Raw genomic sequence first — 23,249 nt, 5'->3', positions numbered from 1 at the left:
AAAAAGTTGGAATCCTAAATATTCATCAACTAGGAAATGTATAAATACAAACCAAAGAAAATTTTATACAGAATACTATTTTTAAAGCTCCAAACAAAGCAAAATTTAGCAATATATTGTCTAAAGACACAAAGATATCTAAATATATGTACTTTAATAATGACAAAGGAGATGTTAAACAACACTCAGATCATGGTTTCTTAGTGCTAAGAGGAAAACCAGGAGGACAGGATAGAGAAGAAATATGGATGGATGTGAAATTGGTAACGCCCTAGTTCTATAGTTGGGAAGGGGTTTCACATGGGTGTTTATCATTATGTTCATAATTACAAATATGACATATACATTACTTCATATGTAATTTGCATTTTCAATATAGTTTGATTTATATAAAAATTTTATAGCTTTATATTATGCTGTAATTCATATCCAACAATTATAACAAGTACTTATTATAAACTTTTTAAAAGTCTAGAATTATTTTTACTTCAAAAGGAAAACCTTTTGTTTTACATGCTGTTTATATTACACTTTATTTAAATATGGTAAATTAAATAACCAAAATAAAGTATACTAAACAAGAGAAATGATCTCCCTTTCTAAAGAAGTGACCCACTCATTTTAACAACCTTCAAAAAAAATTTTTAAAAGATCTTAGTTGTGGGGCACCTGGGTGACTCAGTCCCTTAATTGTTGAACTCTTGGTTTCAGGTGGGGTGGTGATCTCATGGACTGTGGGCTGGAGCCCTCTGTGGTTTGCAGCCCTTTTTCAGCTCCACACTGGGTGGGGAGTCCATTTGGGGAGCCTCTCTCTCTCTGCCCCTCCCCCTGCATGTGATCTCCCCCTCAAATGAATAAATGTATCTTAAAAAAAAATTTAGTTGCTTCTCAAGCTCATTTTTCTACTTTCAGTGAATAGCTGGCCTTTATAGATTTAAGATCAGATTTATTAAATCTACCAAATATTGTTTCATTATCCTATCCCTTCTAATTCCAGAAAGCTGCCTAGCCTATTAAAATACAGTTTTCTTTAGCTATGGTGTGGAGTAAAAATTATTTTAGGATTAAATTAAACTTCCATAAAACTTACTAAATTTTCAAAAATTAAGAACACAAGCAATTTTTTTTTAAGATTTTATTTATTTATTTGACAGAGATCACAAGTAGTAAGAGAAGCAGGCAGAGAGAGAGGAGGAAGCAAGCTCCCTGCTGAGCAGAGAGCCTGATGCGGGCTTGATCCCACCTGGGATCAAGACCTGAGCCAAAGGCAGAGGCTTTAACCCACTGAACCACCCAGGCACCCCAAACACAAGCAGTATTTTAATTGTCAATATAGTCAACGAACCTTGTTCACTATAACAGATTTAAAGACACACTGACGGATAAAGGTTTTTTTTTTAAAAAGTACACAAAAACATCTGGTGAAGCCATTACAACCTATCAGTATTAGAACTCACAGGAATGTTTATACTATTCCATGTAATAATAGCAAGAGTATAAAAAGCTGACTAGTCGTTTTGTTAGAGTTCAATCTATAGTTTTAAAAAAAAAAAAAAGACAAGGCCTTGGGGCTCCTAGGCTGGGTCAGTCTAGGAGCATAGGATTCTTGATCTCAGGGTGGTGAGTTTGAGCCCCACATGGGCTGTAGAGATTACTTAAATAATAATAATAACAAAAACAACTAAAAGGTAATGACTTGATATTTTGGGTTATTCAACTCTCAGAATCCACAATATTCAAAGATCTTCCCAGTAATTAGACAAAGACAAAGCTATTTCTATTGCAGAGATATATTACTGGAGACAGGCGATTTAAACCCCAATGAGTATTTTTATTTATTATCCTCTAACCTTTTCTACCTTATCTAGGAAGGTTTAAGTGAAATCAGAGCTGTGATGGCTTCCTAAGGTGTCACTTAATTTCCAAATTAATTACCAATGTAGGCTATCTATCACCTGCTTTTTGAAAGTTCCCCTTCTGCCACTTCGCCTTTAACTTCACCACCAACCTACGTTACCTATTCTCAATAACCGAAAGAATCAAAGAGGATTTTCTTTTTTACGGGAAATGGCAAAAGGAAAAACAGCGTTTACTATTTGTTTTGCAGCATGACATTAAGGAGGAAGCCTGCACCCTGAGCCGAGAGAATGGCACCATCAAGCTCCGTCCCTTGAGAACAACACTCAGCATTAAGCCACCACAGCTTTGAACAGCATCTGTAAGCGTTTGTCTATTCCTTAGCTCTTTATTTTGTGTGTCCCTTAGGCCAAAGCCTCTTCTGCATCAGAAAAGTGTAGGGTTATTTTTGGGGTCTGGGAACACCAAAAACAATTTTTTCCACATAAATTAATGGTTCTTTATTTTATGCATTTTGGCTTACAAAAGTTTTCATTGGAACACTCTACTTTTGGGTGAGGGATGCTGTAATCACAGTTAAATCAACAGCCAAGAAACCAAATGGATCATTAATTCAACCCACCCAAACTAATCATGTGCATGAACTAAATGCCTACATACCCAATGCTCATATCTACTCTTACTATTTCTCCACATCAAGATGTATTTCTCAAATTCAAACAAAATGCCACCTTGTAAACCCTATTTTTATTGCTGACATGTCCCTTTTTATTTACCAGCTCAAAAGTTAACAGCATTAACTGGTCTGTCTTTTCTTATTCAATATTCCTTAATAGTTGAGTTAAAACTTGAGACAGTTATCTGTACTTAGAAGAAATACTCACGGAACTAAAACCTCCCTCCCTTAAAGTTCTCATAGGCTATCCAGCTAACCAGTCATTTCCCAAGTGCTGATAGCAATCACTCACTCACATAAATTATTTCTCCATTTAAGCATCACTTCCTTTCTGCATCAATTCTTTCCTTCTTCTATAAGAATCATCACACTTCCTTTCTGCATCAATTCTTTCCTCCTTCTATAAGATTAAAATGACACCTTTTTTGAGGGTAAGATTATGATGTTCCATACTAAGATGTCCACCAACAATTCCAGTGAGGAGGTAGTGAGTTTCCACATCAACAATCATTTCTCTGACACCTCTGTCCTACAGATCACCTTAATTCTGAAACTAGGATAGTGTTAGATCCGACAAAGGTTCAGTCCTACAAGACTGACCTCCCCAGCAACCCAATCTCCCACTTCACAAACCAATCACAAGTCCAAGTTGTTACCAGTGCTTCTAGCCTACTAACTACAGACCAGAAATTCTAGTGACCCTCTCCCTTGGGTTCAATTAATTTGGTAGAGCTGCTCACAGAACTGAAAGAAAATATTTAACTTACTAGATCACAGATTTATTATAAAATGACAGAACTCAGGAAGAGCCAGATAAAAGAGATTCATAGGGCAAGACTATGTGGAAGGGGAACAAGGCTTTCATGCTCTCTCTGAGTACACCAAACGCTCCCCAAAACTCCTCATATTCACAAATATGAAAGTTCCCCAAACTCTGTCCTCTGGGGTTTTTATGAAGACTCTATCACATTGGCATAATTAAACTATTGGGGCCACTGGTGATTAAACCTGCAGCCCTTTTGCCCTTACCAGTGGTGAGAAGGTAGGACTTAAACTTCCAACCCTCTAATCACAGGGTAGGTTCCAGCAGCAACCAACTCCCATCCTTAGGTGACCTCAGGGCTTTCCAAAGTCACTGCATTAACATAACAAAAGATGCCAAATTTTGTTCTCATTACTTAGAAAATTACAAAGGTTTTAGGAGCTCTGTGGCAGAAATGAGGATGAAGGCCCAACATATGCTTCTTAGGGATCACACTATCACTACACATGTTTCTACTGACATCACAATCAAATCCAAGGTTTATCAAACTATATACAACAGAGACTTCCTGTGCTTTACTGTTATCACCAAAACATAAAATGTGGTTACCATTAAGGATAAGGATCCATGTTAAAATATATTGAATCCACTACATTCCTAATACAGTGTAGGATATTCTAGCATGATTAGAAATGATGTTCTTAACCCTAAACAATCTCACCTCTCTACAGTAACAGTAAGTTATTAATATTATTATTCATTAGGGAGGGAAATCAGAACCATATCACTGTAACAGTATTTTACCACTTTAGGCAAAGAATAACTTAAATCTCCTTGAGTGTTTTTACATTACAGGTGTTAAAATCTTCAATACAGCTCTAGCCTATTAAGTTAAATGAACAGTCCTGAACAAAATTTAACCAAAGTAAGTTTGTTCTATATTGGGATCAATAAAACCTGTATCTATACCTCTCGCACAAGACAGATAAACCATATTAGACTGTTATTTCTGAAAGAAGTATGCCTGGCATGTTTCCTAACAGTTAACACATTTCAAAAAAAAAAACTATCCCTACTTCCCTGTGGAATTCAAACAAGAACAATACTAGAGGTATTAAAGAAGCTTAAATCATTAGGTTGGAACATTATCCAAATACAGCCTAATTCAAAGTCATTTATATTTCTCTCTGGCATATATTACAAGAGATATAGGGGACAAGGAATAATAAGTATGTATATACCTTCCTTATGATGCTTGGTTTATATTTTAAGTCTGAATTCTGTAGAAATACTAGCTGACTAAATTGGGAGTTTAAAGAAAGGCAGTCCTGGGGCGCCTGGGTGGCTCAGTGGGTTAAAGCCTCTGCCTTCGGGGTGCCTGGGTGGCTCAGTGGGTTAAGCCGCTGCCTTCGGCTCAGGTCATGATCTTGGGGTCCCGGGATCGAGGCCCGCATCGGGCTCTCTGCTCAGCAGGGAGCCGGCTTCCTCCTTTCTCTCTGCCTGCCTCTCTGCCTGCTTGTGATCTCTCTCTGTCAAATAAAATCTTAAAAAAAAAAAAAAAAAAGCCTCTGCCTTCGGCTCGGGTCATGATCTCAGGGAACTGGGATAGAGCCCTGCATCGGGCTCTCTGCTCGGCAGGGAGCCTGCTTCCTCCTCTCTCTCTCTGTCTACTTGAGATCTCTGCCTATCAAATAAATAAATAAAATTTAAAAAAAAAAAAAAGAAAGGCAGTCCCAGATTTAAATTCTTCAACAACGCACTATGACACTATGACAAGGCTTTGTTTACAAAAGAAATCAACTGTTATTCATTCACGTAGCATAGGTTACATACTAATGGGCAGCAGAAAAATACCATCAAATTTGATCAAAATTATTCTGACCAAAAAATAGACATGCATTAGAGAACATTCCTGTTCACTATTTCACTTAAGAACTGCTTTCTAATTAAAAGAAAAGCTTACTTGGAAGAAATACTCACTGAACTAAAATCTCCTTCCCTTAAAGTTCTCCTGGGATATCCAGCTAGCCAGTCATAGCCTAGAATCCCATTTTCAACATCCTTAATCATTCGCTAACATACAATGCCAAATTTCCACCCCAACAGATTTCAAGCTCCTACATAAAGAATCACGTGGAATCCTACATAGAAAATCATTTGCTTTATTATTTTTTTACGTATAGTTGACATACAATGTTGCATTTGCTTTAGGTGTACAACACCGTGATCAGACAATTGTATACGTTACTTAGTGCCTGACTGTTACTCTTTGAAAAAAACTTATCCCCTGAAGACAGTTTCTGAAAGGAACCTACTACTATCAAACCTCTCCAATTCTTCCTGAAGACCAAGACAGTTACTAAATCAGTAAAGGAAATAAAGACAGGGGAAAGAAAAACAGTAGTAGCCATAGAAGACTGGAAGAATAGAGAGCTATCCTTTGTAAAGATACCAATAAATTATTAAACACCCCATTCTTAGGGTTCTCCTAAATTCCTTCAGTTCAGATCTCTTTCCAACATTCGCTTTCCTCCTTTCTTTCAAGAACTAACAACCACTCCCTACCTTATATAAATTTTAATATGTTTTTTTTTAAATTTTTTTTTAAGAATTTATTTATTTATTTGACAGAGAGAGATCACAAGTAGACAGAAAGGCAGGCAGAGAGTGAGAGAGAGGGGAGCAGTCTCCCTGCTGAGCAGAGAGCCCGACGCGGGACTCGATCCCAGGACCCCGAGATCATGACCTGAGCCGAAGGCAGCGGCTTAACCCACTGAGCCACCCAGGCGCCCCTTTAATATGTTTTAAAGTAAGCAATATTTGGCAAAAGCTATAGTTTAAAAACCAGTCCTTTGCAGTTATCTGATTATTTATCATTTGTCTCCTGAATGAAAGTGATGTCTCCCCCGGCCCCTCCTTCCTTATAGTCTCAGTGTCTGCTGAAAGACTGAATCTCTTTGGCCAGTTAGTACTTTTTGAAAAGTTGTCAAGGTTAACTGGAGACAAGGTTGACTCTAGCTCAAAGTATCCATCGTGAGGTAATTTTTTATCTCAAGGGAAGAGAAGGATCTCTCCCTTTCCTACAAGTACTTCCTGCTGTGAAAGAGCAGGCAACCTCCACAGTGAGGTAAGCCTGGTTAGTCAAATGATTGCTAAACCTTATTACCACATATTCTCCACAACCCTTTGATCAATGAAGATGGATCTTAAACACAATGCTGAGGGGAAAAAAAAAATGACACAAAAGCTCTAAATGCATTTATCTCAAGATTTAAAATAGGCAAAACTAAATTATATTATTTCAGAATGCACACAGAATTGCACCACCTATGAGGAAAAGCAATTATGTAATTACTATACAAGTGGTGAGCAGGGGAGGCAAGCACCATCAAGGCTTCTGAGGTGGTGGCAACATTCTATTTCTTGATCTGGGTGATGATCACATAGGTGTTTATCTTATAATTAGTCATTACATTGTAAATTAGGTTTATATACTTTACAGAATGTGTTATATTTCACCATAAAAGAAAAACTTTTTTAAAAGACTGTAACCAAAAACTTTCTTACCAAAAGCTTTTGCAGAACATTTTTCTCATGCTTATATAAACATTTAAGACATTTTCAAACATCATTCCAAAAACTTTAAGAGTGCTGCCTTCCAATAATTCTGTGCTCCATTACTGTTCTTGTGGATTATACAAGTAAGACGGTTTAATAATTTACCTTAATAATAAAACCTACTTAAATAGAATTTATTCTACTTTAAGGAAATTAATGGTTATTTTAAGAATAGGCACGATGTGCAAAAGAGAATAGATCTTAAAAGTTCTCATCACAAGAAAAAAAAACTTTATATAAGGTGACAAATATTAACACCTTAATATCATTTCAAAATGTATACAAATACCAAATAATTATGCTGTACACCTGAAATTATTAAATGTCATCTATACTTCAATTAAAAAAAAAATAAGGATGAAATAAACATGGTGGTCACAAGTGAGTTTCCCAGTGGTGATTCTTTTCACAGACTCTACTCCACCCATTTGGCCAGCAACAAACAGTAATTTAAGCTGTGCATACACAGGAACTTTAGAAATTATGAATTACTATATTTTAACTTAAAAATAGTATAGAAAACAGCATATGCTACAATATTATTTATCCATCTAACTATGGGAGAGAAAGACCCAACAATTTAAGTTTTAAAAATCCAATTTATCTGAAGTCATGTGTAGGTTGGAAAGATTGCTAGATATCACTAAAGAAAAGAACACTGCACTGTGAAGAAAAGTCTTTACCGGAGAACAGCTGACAAACCTGTAGGGCATAAAAAAGGAAATTAAAAGAAAACCTCAAAAGAAACATTATCAATTTAGTTATAAAATAATCATTTATACTTTATTAATATAAACATAAGTTTTCTTTAAGATTTTATGAATAGCCCTTCTCTTCAAATAGGAATGAATAAAAAAGTAAGAAAAAATTGAAAACCTAAAGCATGAAAACTATTAACTCAATGAAATTACAGATAAGCGAAGCACACAAATTTTGTATCACTAATTCTAAGTAAGTCAAACTTCACATAAAAACCATTTTATAGGGGCGTCTGGGTGGCTCAGTGGGTTGGGCCTCTGCCTTCGGCTCAGGTCCTGATTTCAGGGTCCTGGGATCCAGCTGCCTCCCCCCCCACCTTGGACTGGCTCTCTGCTCAGTGGGATGCCTGCTTCCCCCTCCCCTGCCTATCTGCCTACTTTGTGCTCTCTCTCACTCTCTCTTCAAATAAATAAAATCTTAAAAAAAAAAAAAAACCCAAAAAACCATTTCATAGCTAAACTTCAATTTCCAATACTGTCAATTTAAAGTGAACGGTAGAAACAAACTTCCCTTCATCTTCTCAAGTAACAATTTTCAAACTTCTCACAAAACAGTCTGTAATGCAAACAAAGGTGCAAAGTAAATAAAGAGAATCTAGCCAAACTACAACCTTAGAAAAAGTACTTCACCCCCTTTACTGGTCAGATTCTTTGCCCTGATAACAAGCCAAGCCAACATATACTCTGGAAGCCCTGTAGACTATTGAATTCTGGATCTACTAAACTCCCACCCTGTAAAATTCCCTTAACTAGAATGGCTTATTATTTCCAACCTTATTATAATGAACTTTTTACAGACAAAATGAATCTAAATAAAACAACATTCATTTGGATTCATTCATCTTTTCTTCTCACTCAGCTATTCCCCTTAAAAACCCCATCCCTGAAAACTCCCTAGTCATTCAGGTTTAAAAACCTGAAGGCAGGGGGCACCTGGGTTGCTCAGGTCATGATCCCAGCTTCCTGGGATCAAGCCCCAGGTCTGGCTCCCTGCTCAGGGAAAGCCTGCTTCTCCCTTTGCCCCACCCCTCCAGTTCCTGCTCTCTCTCTCTCTCTCTCTCTCTCTCAATCTCAAATAAATAAATAAAATCTTTAAATCATCATCAACTCTTCTCTCTTCCCTACATCAAAACAAGTAATTAGCCATTATCCAACTAGTGAGCTTACTTAGCTGGGCATGGATTGTGCCCAGGCATTCTGATAGGCCAATATGTTAAGACTTAAATCAGGGCAGCTGATTAAAAAACATAAATTAAATGGAGGACACTTTCATTTAAGCCTGCCTTGAAGGCAGAGGATGCAGTAAAAAGGACATAGATTTTGGAGACAAGCAGAACTGTATTATTTAATTCTTAGGGGAATACTAAATTGAAGTATTTTTTTAATCTACAGAAGAGATGTTACCTTATCTCAATTCTAAGATCTAAAATCAAGTTGTAAGACACTGTAAAAACTAAGCATCTACTATCATTTAGAACGTATATTAGAATTATCCTGCAACACTAAGTTCCACAGGAAAAAAAAATGGTCACTAATGATATGATCAATTTAATTAGTGTAGCAGTCACAATTCTTTAGAAATGTGTATTTCTTAAAACAGTATAAACTTGACCAACATAAAGGCATTCACCAACCTATGTGCAGATTATATTCCAAAGTATGCTTAGATGCCTTTCATTTGAAACTCTGAAGGTGTTTTTACAAAGAAATAAAATTCCAAGGCAACAAATGCCAGTTTACCTACTTTTACTTAAAATAGGTCAGCCTCTGCAGTTGCTCCTATCTCTTCCAACCCTTACCTCCACCTAACATTTTTTTTTTTAATCCTATGGTATTGACAGTTTCTATCAATTTCTAAATCCTTGGAAATTATTTGTATCAGAATTAGGTCAAGTGAGGACACAGAAACTTATTCAGAAAAAAGTAAGTGATTTAAAAACAAAAAATATCCACCAGAATCAGATAAAGGAAGTAAAGAAGTTAAGATGGGGTAGCAAGTTAACCATTCACATTTTTTCCCCTTTCAACAGTATTAATTTGGCCCATACATTGTTTTCGGGGATCCTGTATTATTTGAAAATGTTTCCATTTTCTCCTATTAATTGTAGGGACTGAAATAAGTAACTTTTGCAATTATACATAAATTAAGCTAATATCTGGACAAAACACGGCAATAAAACAGCATAAATATGACTCAGAGTAAGCAACAGGCTGACCAATGAGAGGCTTCTAATAATCCAAAAAGAATTTAGGTGTTCCACATAAATTAAGTCCGGTAAAACCAACATCAATATCCTTCTAACAACTTCACAGTTCCATCTGAGACATCAGATTTGGCAAAGCCAAGTCATTTAACAGACATGCATTGACTTATGATGTACTCAGATAAGTTATTAACCAAAACCAAGAAAGATTAAATCCTGATTATAACCTGCAGTCCAATTGAGGATAATACAGAAACAGTATTTATACTCATTAAGTTCAAGTATTATAGAAAACAAATGTCCAGAAATAAGAGATCCTTTTAATTATGGAGTTGGAGAACAAAGATAACACTCTTGAGGTACTATCAATGTCTAAAAGCAGGATTCAAAAGCAGTAATAGAAAGATATGATAAAGCAAATAAACTAAAACACTAACTATAGAATGTAGGTGTTGAAGAGGAGAGTTCGCTATAAAATTCTTCCAAATTTTCAGTATATTTGAAAATTCTTATAATTACAATTTAACGTAACATACACATATGTTGAATTGTGGGATGCTTTTATAATTTGGGTTAACAGCAGTATGGTCTCTAAGAGCATTTAAGTTTTTAAAGTAAGCAAGTAACATATGATTCAGTCACTCAAGAATATTAATCTTTCCATTTTTTCTGAGAGCATGTATGCACTAACGAATACTAAAAAATTACAATGAAGAGAACTTTTTAACATCTTCTCATATCTCAAAGTACTCATCACTTACAGAGAGCAAAAAAAATCAGAAGTAGATTAAGTACAGTCAGGCCAATAAGTTTCCCCATATTCTTTAACAACTGGGTCAGAGCCCATGAGCTTCTAATGCTTCCTCTACAATCCATGTTGAATTTTTGCAAACTATTCATGGCAGTAAAAGATCTGCAGTCTTATTCAAGTTAGCCCTCAAAAATATGAAAATCCAGAACAAAAAGAAAAAGTTCCAAAGTTTTTACTATCAGATCCTACCTACCCCAGGACCTATATACTATATGCCTCATAAAACCTCTGTTTACTACCTACAAGAATCATCACACTTAAACCAGATGGGAGCAGATCCGATTCAATTATCCAGTGCAGCAGGCCAAGACACTCCCTGCACCTCCTCCCTAAGTGTTCTTGTAACTTACAATGATTTTAAGCTCAAGGCTAGAAAAACTGTAAATTACAAAGAATCCAGTGACAGTATACCTGTTCTGAAGTGCAGCGGGACTGCTGCTGCTAATGATTCTACAGTCAAAGTAACTTTTTAAGATTTGGGATTTTTTTTTCTAAAACTGGTTTTGTTATCCATTTTGTCTTCTTCAGAACGGAGGTCAATAGCCTCTTTTTGTCATCTGCAAAGTGAAGAAAAACATGGAGACCTCAGAGTACAGGAACTAGTTCCCAGCTACAAACAGCTTATGTCCCAAAGGTTTATCAATCCTTTGAAGGGTTTATCAATCCTTTGAAAACATGTTTGCACTAATTAATCTATTTATACCAATTTATACCATAGTTTCTTTGAAAAATTGAACTCCCAAGTTTCAATTCTACACTGCAGCTTTCTGCCCTGCAAAAAGACATCTGCTGCCCTTTTACAGCTAACTGCAGTCAAAACTCAGGCTCAGAGACTTCTAATTCTCTCTTTAGAGCTCTAGGGAGAACCCACTGCAACCTGTGTAGGCAGGGAAAAGGGCAGCTCTCCTTACAAAGGGAACTCTTACATCACCTCCATGGGAAAACCCACTGTAAGTCAACAAGATAACAGTGGTGGAAAAGGTACCTGGTTAATATAAAAGTATTAGTAATTATAACAAAAATAAGTAGAAACTACATTTTGCTCCAGATAAAAAGAAGATAAAATTAGGTGCTTTAAAATAGTTGCTCAACCAAATGTTTGGCAAGTACAGACAATATATTCTAGAACTGCTTCCTCATATCTGATCAACTCAACTGATAAGGGAGGAAATTACTAAAGTGAAGTGGTGAGGAGATCATACCACAAATGTTGCTAAGTTCTAAAAACGTATAGTGTACTTTAAAATTCAATAAATATATAATATCCAACATTATATACCACCCCTTATAACAGCTGCAAGATTTAAAAAATAAATTGAGTGACAAATTTAAAAAACAAGTATAACTTTGTGACAATGAGTCACCTCTGGCAACTAACTAGAGTCTTACGCAATTTAAGAACTACTGTAAATCATAGAAATAACTCACAACCAAAGAGAAAAAGTAAACTTTTCACTGAAAAGACTTCAACAAAGCCATGAAAATAGGTAACAGAGAAGGCCAGAATAAATCGGTTTGGTGATATAAAATCTGAAAGAAACATTTAAATATTATTAAAGATTCATGTCATTGCTGCATTATAAAACAGTAATCTGGGAGACTCCCAAGCTAGTATAACACTAGAGTATTAGATTAAAAGATCAAAACATTGGTGTTCTTATTAGCTTGGAAGGAAAACTACTTTAAAAATCCAGAGTAATAATGATAGGCAATCTAACCCTTTTCAAAATTTTTCAACAAGAATGGATTACAAGAATGAGATCCCTAACTACCTGAGATCTTCAAAAGGTATGAAAAGAAAACCCAAAGTGAGCAAACAAGAGTTTTTTTTTGTTTAAAAATCTAGTTTTCTCATTAAGTCAACCCAAATTATACTTAAGACATCAAATTTATATTTGGCAAATCTCTGTTCACAGTAAGAGATAGGGACAATTCCTTTATTATAAAAGGACTGTTTAATACTAATGACAATTACCTAATATTAGGAACAGAAGCATTTAATTAGGAATATAATATATAAAATATATTACATTATAGGATATACACAATATATAAAATAAAATGTAAATATTAAAACTATTAGTAAGCACCTAAAGTAGATTTTAAGAATGAAGAGATATATATACCTTTAGATTAGCATATACAAATTAAACTTAGTTCAAATTTCATACATTTAGCTAAAGGACAGTGTTTCTAAAATGTGTTTCTATGCATAAAAAAAATATAAGTCAAACATGTAGATAAAAAACAGTTATGCTCTCCAAGCATATTCTTTGTCATACTTTAAAAAAGAATATTATCTGTAAAGTAACTTGATAAAACTTCATGATTACAATACTCAATTTCAATAGTAATTCTGGGCTGACGACGCAGATTTCTAACCTTCCCTCAAAATAAGGAAAAATAGTAACATTGTCTCCTCATTCAGTTGTGAATTTTTCTGAAATCCTTAATTGCAGCCTCAAAGTTACTATTAAACAATATTCAGCCTTTGTAAAAATGATACTCCCTTAGAAATACTATTCACAACCTTTGCTACCTGTGATGTTCAGTTACCATGCATTTCTGCTATTGTAATCTAAAAAAACAACTTTCTCTTTTTATGTTGTTGTTCTATAAAATATTTGCAGTTTTCATTTTCCGGTTCCAATAACATTTTTATCTAATTTCCTTAAGTGTTTCAAACCTAAGACTAAGAACATTCTACCTAGTTCCCAAGGCTTCACAGTACGTTCTCCTATAATTCCAAATAACATAAAAGTTTTTTTTTAATGTTAGAAAAAAATTAAAACCTCTTCGTTTCACGAAGAATGTCCCAGTAATTAACTGTTTACCTAAAATGAATTCTCGGTGAGCAGGCCCCTATCATGTTCAATAGATACTGCACTACCAATTTTTCTAAACAGAACTCAATCCAGTATTTTAATATATAGGTAATTCACTTCCCCAAATATTTATAATCCATACAATAACAGCATTCAAGAAGATTCTTTCTGTATTCAAATGATAAATATCTTAAAGTTTAGTTAGTTCTAATTATTATAAGGCTGTAAGATTAACTCAAGGCTGACAAGTCGTTCAACGTGAATTAAGTTAGTTTAAAAGGCATAGGCTCAGGTATAAGGTAAAAAACAAACAAAACTAAAAAGGCTGGGAAAGCTGGGGAAAAAATTAAAGCAATAATTCACAAACCAGCGTAATTCCTAAATTAGCTAGTGTTCTTAGTAGGGTAATTTCCTAAAACATTCAGGTCAGTCCCGAATACCATGTGTAACTTCTGGACTATAAGCTAAGGCTCCCCATCACTGTGATAGTTTGTTCTCTTACCCACAAACGTTCCTGCAGAGACCAATAAAGGAACTAATGCCATGCTTTCGGATATTGTGCACAACATACTGAGGGTGACAGTTGGACTAACAGAGTAATGTTCTTGCTCTAAAAAGCAACCCAAGATAATTGTGGAACAGTGAGGTGCTGAGTGCACTCAGGGGCCTTGAAGAAAGCCACTCCTGAAAATATCTAGTGTTAAATAAATAAGAGTCCCTAGCTTTCAGATCACTTTCAGGGATATTATTTCCTTTCCTGCAACACCTCACGCTCTTTTCCCCTTCTTGAATAAGGAGAGCAAAAACGAGAAACACGAAAAACGTAAAACTGCGAGGCTGAGTGGACAGGGCTCCTGCACATCTGGCCTCACGTCCAACCGCAACAGGGCAACCCCTGGGCGATCCCAACCCAACCAGCAAAAACGCGCCGGCAAAAATGAGAGGACGCTAAAGCCACGGACGGGGAGGCGGGGAGTCCGCCACGAGTCGGCCGAGGAGCGCCCTGCCGGCTCCCGGCGTGGCCACTCCGGACTGGGCTAACAAGGAGGGCTGCGAGGGGCTTCGTTCACCCTCCCGGGAGGCGTCACACTTATCCGGAAGGGGGCCAAAGTCCCGCTTGGGGACCCCACCTCGAGCTGCCAGGGGGAAACTTCACCCACGGGCAGGGGGCGCGCCCGGAGCTCCCAGACCCGCGCTCGCCTCGGCGGGGGTGCGAGCGGGACTCGGCGGCGGCGCGGGGCCAAGTCCGGGACGAGCCGCGGCGGCAGAGGCGCCGGTCCCGGTTCTCCGCGGGCCGCGGGCGGGGGAGGGGCGGCGGGGCACTTACCACGGGTCGAACTCGTGAATGATGCTTTCGAAGCGAATGACCGCGAAGAGGCGCGAGCTGAAGCCGGCAAGCCAGGCCAGGAAGAGGATGGTGAAGGAGAGCAGCGACTGCCAGCCGGCCGGCTGCGACAGTCCCCCGGATAGCCCCGCGGGGGCCGGCTTCGGCGGCGCCACGCCGCCCGCCGCCTTGTGCGCGCACTGGGCCCCGGGCCCGTGGTGACCGTGCCGGCTGTTCCCCAGGGCCATGAGGCCGCTCCACGGGGACGAGTTGAGGGACGACTTGTGCTTGCTCTCCGGGGCCGAGGGCTCCGCCATGTTGTGCCCCGGCGGCGGGTCTAGCTCCTCGCCGCCGCCGCCGCCGCCGCCGCCGCCGCCGCCGCCTGGTGCGAGGGGTGCTGGGCGGGGACCCGGAGGAGGAGGAGGAGGAGGAGGAAGAAAAAGGAGGAGGAGGGAAGAGCGCCGCGCGCTCCCGCCCTCAGCGCCGCGAGGCCGGGGGACAGGGGGTGGAGGCGGCGGCAGGGAATCTCTGCCTCAGCAGCGGCCGCGACCGCCGCGCTATCAACTCGGATGGCCCTTGCGCCCCACTAGCCATCCGTATCCTCCGTGCAGCTGCGGCAGCGGCGAAAGCCGACGGGACGAGGGCGCCAGAGAAGAAGCAGCAGCAGACGGAGGCGGCACCACAGCTCCGAACAGCAATGACATTCCCCCCCTCACACCCGCCGCCCGCCCCGCGGTGAAGAGCAGGAGGAGGAGCCCCCTGGAGTCCGGGCGGAGCTCAGGCTACCTCTGACTCCGCCCCCGACCCGACAGGAACTGGCCCTTCCACCTGTCACAATGCGACAGGTCCGTTAGGGGGCGGGCCCAGAACCGCGGTGCCCACCAATGGGGGCGCGAGCTAGGGCGGGGCTTAGCCCAACCGCTCTCCCCCACTCCTTCCCCCTCCCGCCTCGCGCCGGTTCGCCCGGGGCGGCCGTGCTGCGCGGCTACGGCTTCATTGTCAGTTGAAAGACGCGGTTTCGCGCGCCTGGGTTGTCGGCACGGAAGGGTGCTAGGCGGCTCTGCTCGTTGCATGAAGCTGGGCCGGGACGAGGGGTCGGGAGGTGATCGAGAACGGCGGAGCAGCCTCCGTCAGAATCGTCTTAAAGAACGCGAACAGCGCCGCGCCGACCGACCGGGCGCTTGCGGGCTCGCGGCGGTCGTGACTTTTAACCCGCTCTGCGCGGAGCGCCCCGTCACGTGACTGAGCGCGCAGGCGCGTTACTCCAGTCTTGTGCGCTTGGGGCTGGCTGCCGGGGTTTTGCCGCCCAGGGCACCCGGCACAGCCTGCGCAGCTTGTTTAGTGTCGGTGGCGGCCCCCAGGTCCACCCTGCGGGCTACGTCGGGTGTCCTGCTTCCGATGTTGTGAGTTAAGACAACTTTGCCGGCGCTGAAAGCTCTTCGGAGCAGAAAACAGGCTCCTAGCTCCGAAGAGACCTACCTAGGGGGCAGGCAAAGTGCGACTTTCTCGCTTTTTTCCACTTCTGGTCTCTTTTAATTGGAAATTAGAAATCGTTTGTTCACTGGAAATACGAGCCGATGCATGGCTTCATTGTTAGTTGGGCTGCATACAGTCCACCTAACGAGTGAAACTTTATGTCAGCTGTTACTGAAGTCTCTCTTGTAAATAATAACGGACTGAAGATCCCTGTCCACAAAGTTCTGCCCGTCTAGGTTGTATTTTTATATCTTCCTCCACTTTCTACTTGCTCCCCCTGGCCCCCGCCGAAAGTGCCAGCAGGGAGACCAAATTCAAGTCAGAATGAGTTTAAACATAAATGGAGTAGCAAGGAGACTAGAGTTACTCTAATATATGCCCTGTGAAGGACATGGACCTTTGATTCTATACATATTCCATTTATTTTTCATGTAATTGTGCATAACGTGAACTTTAGGTGAATAACGTGAACTTTAAAGCCTGTGTTCGCATATTATTATGAAAAAAATTATTAAGCCATTAAGAAATTTAACACATCTAGCAAATTTAAGCATTTAGAAATTGTGTTTAAACAGTAGGTCTCTTCAGAATGTTAGATAAAGGAATGAGTATATTTAGTCTGAGACTGGTCTTTGAAACTAATGGATACAGCTACTCTTTTAACCTGAGTAACTTTTCTCTGGTCTCCTTACAAAAATAACTAAATAGTCTCACTAAGGAAAAGATGAAAGGTTTCCAGAAGTAGACTTTCCCACCAACAATTTAAAGCTGACGCATATTGGACATCTGAATTTTAGTGAAAATTATCATAGAATATTAACTGAGCCCTGCTGTAGGAGAAAGGTGACATGCTCTTCTCAGAGCCAAACTGTACACGCTAAAATGCCAGCATTTAGAGTATTGGGCCCATGTTCCATGAACCAAAGTTCTATCAACCTAAAATAAAATTTGTATTTTTATTTTAATTCATTTGGATATTTGTTTTACTATCTTTTGTATAGATGCTTTCTATTAAGTTATACATTATCTTGCTTCCTTTTTGGTGTTTTATTTGCCAAAGTCCTTGTCTGAAAAGTGATAAGACTCAGTTCTAGTTGCTCATTGTTACTTACTAAGCTGTGTAGCATTGGCTGAATCACCTGCATGTGTTGCCCCTTCTACTTTGAAAGTCAGTTGTTAATACCACCTGAGATAGATTATCTGAAAATACTTTGAAAAATTGTTAAGGATCATAAGCAAACACAGCTTAGCCGTGAGTATAAAGCAGTAGAAAAAACCCTGTTATTCTTGGTCTTTATTCACTTACTCACTAATGCATTCAACAAGTATTTATTGAACTCCTTTAAGCAAAGCACTATGTGGGCACGGGATGTATTAGGGAATATGAGAAACGTGGTTCCTCCCTTACAGATGTCACCAGCCATTCCTAGGAACATGGGCACTGAGTAAACAGTCACATTTCTAAGTACCAAAATGCAATGCTACAAATGCTATCAAAGAGAGACATCTGGGGGATTTGATCTGCGCAAGATGAGAATGTTACCCAGGGAAGCAGCAGCGGGGATAAGGATAAAATGATCAGAGGAAGAAGAAAGGAAAAAGTTATCCAGACAGAGAAGCGCATACAAAGGTCCTGCTTTAGGTGTGGGAAGGTGGGTACAAAGAACCCCAAAAATGGCCAGTATGGCTGCAGCACAGTGGAACAATGTGACACAGGAGTTCAGTAAATGGCTATGTTTTTGTTTTGTTTCAATGGGAGAATAAGAAGGAACCCTAAAAGGATTTAAGCAGAATTTGGTGTGTATGAGATGGACTGTCATCAGCTGTGTTTTGGAAAGATTACCGAGAGTGCAATGTGAAAAGCACGTTGCAGAGGGAACTCGGGCCACCTGTGCCAACATCTGAGCTTACAGAGGTTACTTTTGTGAAGAATGCATTATGGAGCAACCACTAGGGAATCCATAAAAATAAATTGCAATATGGTGACTTCTCAATTTCCAGCCCAAATATAGAAAAGTGACTCTGCTTGCGCGTGAACTCGGATATATTGTTTTGCCTCACTGCACTTGAGCTTCTTGATCCTGCTTGGTGTTTTGGATGCTGAAACAGGGATAGTAGAGCCCAGAGAGGAAAGGATACATAGGGAAGGTAACAAAAGAGTGCAATCCAGAAAGATGCATAAAGTGCGACCGGCAGTGACACAGAGTGCAGAGAAGTGATGTATGACACCACTGAAAAGTGTACCTTGTATTGGCAATCACAATTCCCCAGTTACTTTAGCAAGGTCAATTTTAGTGAAGTTATAGGGAGCAGAAACCAGATGGCAGCAGGTGAGGAGGGGTTGGAAGCAAAGGATGTGGAGGCAGGGAGTGTAAACCACTCTTTTTAGAAGTCTGGCTTCGAAAGCGCATAGAGAACCAAGTCAGACAAAGAAGATAAAATGATCCTCAGCTCCTGGCTTTTCCCAATGTGGTCCAGAAAAGATTTAAGTGCAGATAATGTGCCTCAGAAATGGCACAGGTCTAAGAGAAGGTTTATTCTTCCTAAAAGAACAGAAACAGTGTGACACATACCCTTGCCCTGAACACTAGGCATAGCAGGGAAAGCCAGAGTCTGGCATGTAATTGGCATTCATAAATATGTGGTGACTGAAGGACTTCTCTACCATGAAGTCCAGAGAAAGGTAGTTGATTCTTCTGCTCAAAAATGTCTTCAGCACTTTCTGTCTTTACATTCTATGCTGCATTGTCTGTTGACACATTTTCATCCGCTTCCGTGATCTCCTCTGCATTGCTTGGGAGAAGCTGAGAACTATGTTTCCCAGATCCTTTTCCATGTATGGTTTCATGTTAGAGTTTGAGAGGAATGCAGTCAAGATTTAGAAGACAGAAAAGAGGGGGAGTTGGCTTCAGACAAAAGGAGAAGAATGAGCAAACGTAAGATTCACAACATCCTTTCAGCTGCTGTGAGAACTGCTTGTCATCAAGTAAGATAGAGTAAGGAAGGTTTCTTGGAGATGATTGGAAAGCTTTTGAGAACTACCTCCTTCAGTCCTTCAGGTTGAAGTTTTCAATGTTCACATCCCTGACCGTGACTTTTTGGCAGGAACTTCCCTGATCTTAGTTCCCCTTGGTTTTCCAACATTCATACAAGTAATCAGTCCTGTATTAAACCCTTTATTCCTGAAATACCTAGAGTAGCTCTGTTTAACCAATTGAACCTGGTAATAAACATTCAATTCTCTTAGTGTGTTGGATTTCATTCCTTTTGACTATTGCCTGAAATTTTTCATTCCTTTTTATCACTTCATGATACTCCAAAGGATGGATGTACCATACTCATTTAATCATTTAGTCAATAATCAATTGATGGTGGTGGATGTTTGCACTGTTTCCAATCTTGTGTAACTACAAACATGGATACAAGGAATAGACTTGTAAAGAAGTAATTGTTCCCAAGTGTAAGAGTGTTGGTTGGAGAAATTACTGTAAGTGAAATTTGGTATAAGCATGTTTGGGATTTCAGTAGATAAATCGTTCTCCATATAGCTTGTATCAGTTGCATTCCCACAATGTGTGAAAGGCCTTCCTAGGAACTCACCAGCGGAGTCTGGTAAGAAACTCTTGGCTTTTTGCCAACAAGTGAGGTGTGAATTGGTAGTTTTAATCTGCATTCCTTATGAGTAAGGCCAAGGATATTTGGTTTTATATTTAAGGGCATCTTTTCACATCCTCAATGAGGCAGAATTGACATCACTGATTGTATATCTTTAAGTATAATTATTGGAGTAGTATGCTCCAATGTTATGGAAACCGTTAACATGTGTAGTTTTATTTGCCAGTTGCTGAGAAAATGAGGTCATCTATACTGAATTCATGCAAATCTGTTCTTTAAAAAAACACAAAAAAACCTCTTCTGCTGTTAAATTTAGCATATCTCCTAGATTATCTATTCTATATCACGTACTTTGTGAAAGTACTTTCAAAGTAATAAAGGGATTTTTTAAAATGCTGCATTAAGAAATTCAGGTGGAAATTTTCTGAAGATAAAGTCGCTGTTAGCAAACATCTCCTCTGATAGAAAGGTGGTTTTTCATTTCATTTTATGTCATGAAATTCTATGCCTTCCTGATATGTAGCTAAACTGTCCATCTCTCCCCAACAGCCTTATAAGAATAGATGAGTAAATAGGTTACTTTAGCAAATAATATTTTCTTTCAATGTATTTCAATTACAATTATAGTGATTCTGATGCTGTATTATCATCTATATCATGCATTTGGGATATTTTTTATATTAATCTAAGTAGTCACAATAACTGCATTATATTTATAAGAGAATTTATTAAATTATGTTTTCATGAAGTAAGTCAGAGTAATGCTCAAAGAAGAAGTTTATAAAATATGAAGATACTATTATTTCACCCTAGAGGTGTCAGAAAAACAGGGAACTTGAACTAGGGGCTCTCTGTTGCTTAACAAGAGAATTTGATATATACTGAGCTTCAGAATTTGTGTATACTTCCTTCTGTTGTAAATTGGTGATATCCCAAATGTTTAATGCTTAAACGGAGGTACAATAAATATTACGCTGAAGCAATGTATTCCACTTAATAATTACAGAAAACAAACTCATTTACTAAGGAATTAGAAGAGATTTTGTTGGTTATTAAATTAGTGACACAACGGAGAATGGAAGTTACATTAGCTGGAAGTTATAAAATGGAAAACTACATTATAATTTTGATAATAAAAATTAAAAGGAGCTGAAGGGATATAGTCATTAAAAATATTCTAAACATCTAAAGCATTGTAAATGCATTTATGACTGGGGTGTTAATTTTATTTCTGAAAGTTTGGGCTTCTTAGGCTCTTTTAGTTTTCAACAAGCAGAGATATACTGGAGGTTCCAGCTAATGGAATTTATTGAAAGGATACACAGAGGGGTAAGAGAGACAGGAAGACGTCTCCATAGCTGCACAGCCAGACCTCACAGAAAACAAGAAGTTATTTTGGGACACACAGCAATTGTGGTGGCTCAACAAAACTCTGCTAGGCCAATAGAGTGACCTGTCATCTTCCTTGCATTCGGCAACTCCTACACCAGGCCCTGTGCATATGCTGACTCCACTCTTCTGTGTTGTTTCCCATTGTGACTACCTCTCCTGTCTTTACCCTCTAACTCACTCACTATTCTTGTTCTCAAAAGCTCACTGCTCACGATTCCTTATGACTCCTACAGCTTTGGGGCCGCTTCTTAGAACCCGCTGTTGAACAAGTCTGTGCTTCTCGTGAAATCTTTGCTCATCTACCTTGGATCCGTTTCCCCAGAAGCAGACCCTGAGGTGAACTTTTGTATAATTTATTATGGTAATGCCCTCCGGAGAGAGAAATTGGTAAGAATGAGAGAGTCAAGGAAAGGGAAGAAGTCCATTAAGGATACAGCCTTAGCAAAGTCTGAGAAGGGTCACCCGGCATAACTCCAGTGCAGGAACTTGGGAGTGTAAGTTATGCCTCTCACATCTAAACAAGAGGAAAAACCCAAGGCATTGCTGATCCTATACCTGCCAGTCACTGGCTAAAGGTCAAGGAAATGCATGAGCTTCTAGGCACTTCAGGCTCTCTGGTTATTTGAAGGGAAAGCCTGGGGCAGAAGCATAGGCACGTGGTAGAGAGGGGACTGAAGGTCCTGGATGTGGAGGGAGCATTGCTTCAGCATCTCTCTCATGTTCAAATACAGCTTAGATTGGAGCTCCCTGAAAGAGACAATCTGTGGAGTCAAGAAGTTATCCTCCCAATGGGGCATGTGCACCCCAATGTTTATAGCAGCAATGTCCATAATAACCAAACTATGGAAAGAGCGCAGATGTATCCATTGACAGATGAATGGATAAAGAAGACATGATATATACAATTTATTAATAATAATAATCTAATATCTAATATATATATAATATATATTAGAATGTCACACAGCCATCAAAAAGAATGAAATCTTACCATTTGCAATGACATGGATGGAACTAGAGGGTATTATGCTAAGTGAAATAAGTTAATCAGAGAAAGACAATTATCACATGATCTCACTGATACGTGGAATTTAAGAAATGAGATAGAGGATCATAGGGGAGGAGAAGAAAAAATGAAAGAAGACGAAATCAGAGAAAGAGACAAACCATAAGAGACTCTTAATCATAGGAAACAAACAATTGCCAGAGGGAAGGGGGTGAAGGGATGGAGTAATTGGGTGATGGATATTAAAGAGGGCATGTATTGTAATGAGTACTGGGTATTATATAAGACTGAGGAGGGGCGACTGGGTGGCGCAGTGGGTTGGGCCTCTGCCTTCAGCTCGGGTCATGATATAGGGGTTATTTATTTATTTGACAGAGAGAGATCACAAGTAGGCAGAGAAGCAGGCAGAGAGAGGAGGAAGCAGGATCCCTGCTGAGCAGAGAGCCCGATGCGGGACTCGATCCCAGGACCCTGAGATCATGACCCGAGCCGAAGGCAGCGGCTCAACCCACTGAGCCACCCAGGTGCCCCGAATCTGCATTTTCAATAAGCATCCCAGGTAATTTGATTCACAGCAAAGTTTGAGAACCATTGCTTTGCAGTATAGATACTATCAGCGTCATTTTACTTTTAAGGAAATTGAGGTTTTAAAAGGCTAAGAAATTCACCTGTGGTTATAGACAACTAACACAGAAAGTGTCTCAAATGTTCTTTGCCATAACGGCGTTTTCACTAATGCTATGTTTGCAATATGAAAATTTACTTGCTTGCAAAAATGTTTACTACCGAATTAAAGTAAATTTCAAGGTGTCTGTGACTAGATAGTGTCTTTGTACATATGATTTCATTTAAGCTAAGTGCAGCCTTCCAGTTGTGTTGACTACAAAATTTTAATCTGAATACTTCTGTATTCCTGCCAGGAAA

The 23,249-nt window shown here is 39.3% G+C and overlaps 1 protein-coding gene across 1 annotated transcript in view; it reads right to left on the bottom strand.

Moving 5' to 3' along the window:
• The window catches only part of STT3B (STT3 oligosaccharyltransferase complex catalytic subunit B), a 96,392-nt gene extending 81,188 nt beyond the window's left edge, over positions 1 to 15,204 (bottom strand). Inside the window, exon 1 of the mRNA XM_044252617.1 lies at positions 14,840 to 15,204. Coding sequence (XP_044108552.1) covers positions 14,840 to 15,153 — 314 coding nt within the window. The 5' untranslated portion in view covers positions 15,154 to 15,204. The remainder of the gene's footprint in view (positions 1 to 14,839) is intronic.
• Positions 15,205 to 23,249: the final 8,045 nt, after the last annotated feature.

Source organism: Neovison vison, chromosome 6 (genome assembly GCF_020171115.1).
Source record: "Neovison vison isolate M4711 chromosome 6, ASM_NN_V1, whole genome shotgun sequence".
Taxonomy (NCBI): domain Eukaryota; kingdom Metazoa; phylum Chordata; class Mammalia; order Carnivora; family Mustelidae; genus Neogale; species Neogale vison.
Note: the sequence above shows the minus strand (reverse complement) of the source record. Positions and strands in the feature narration are given on the sequence as shown.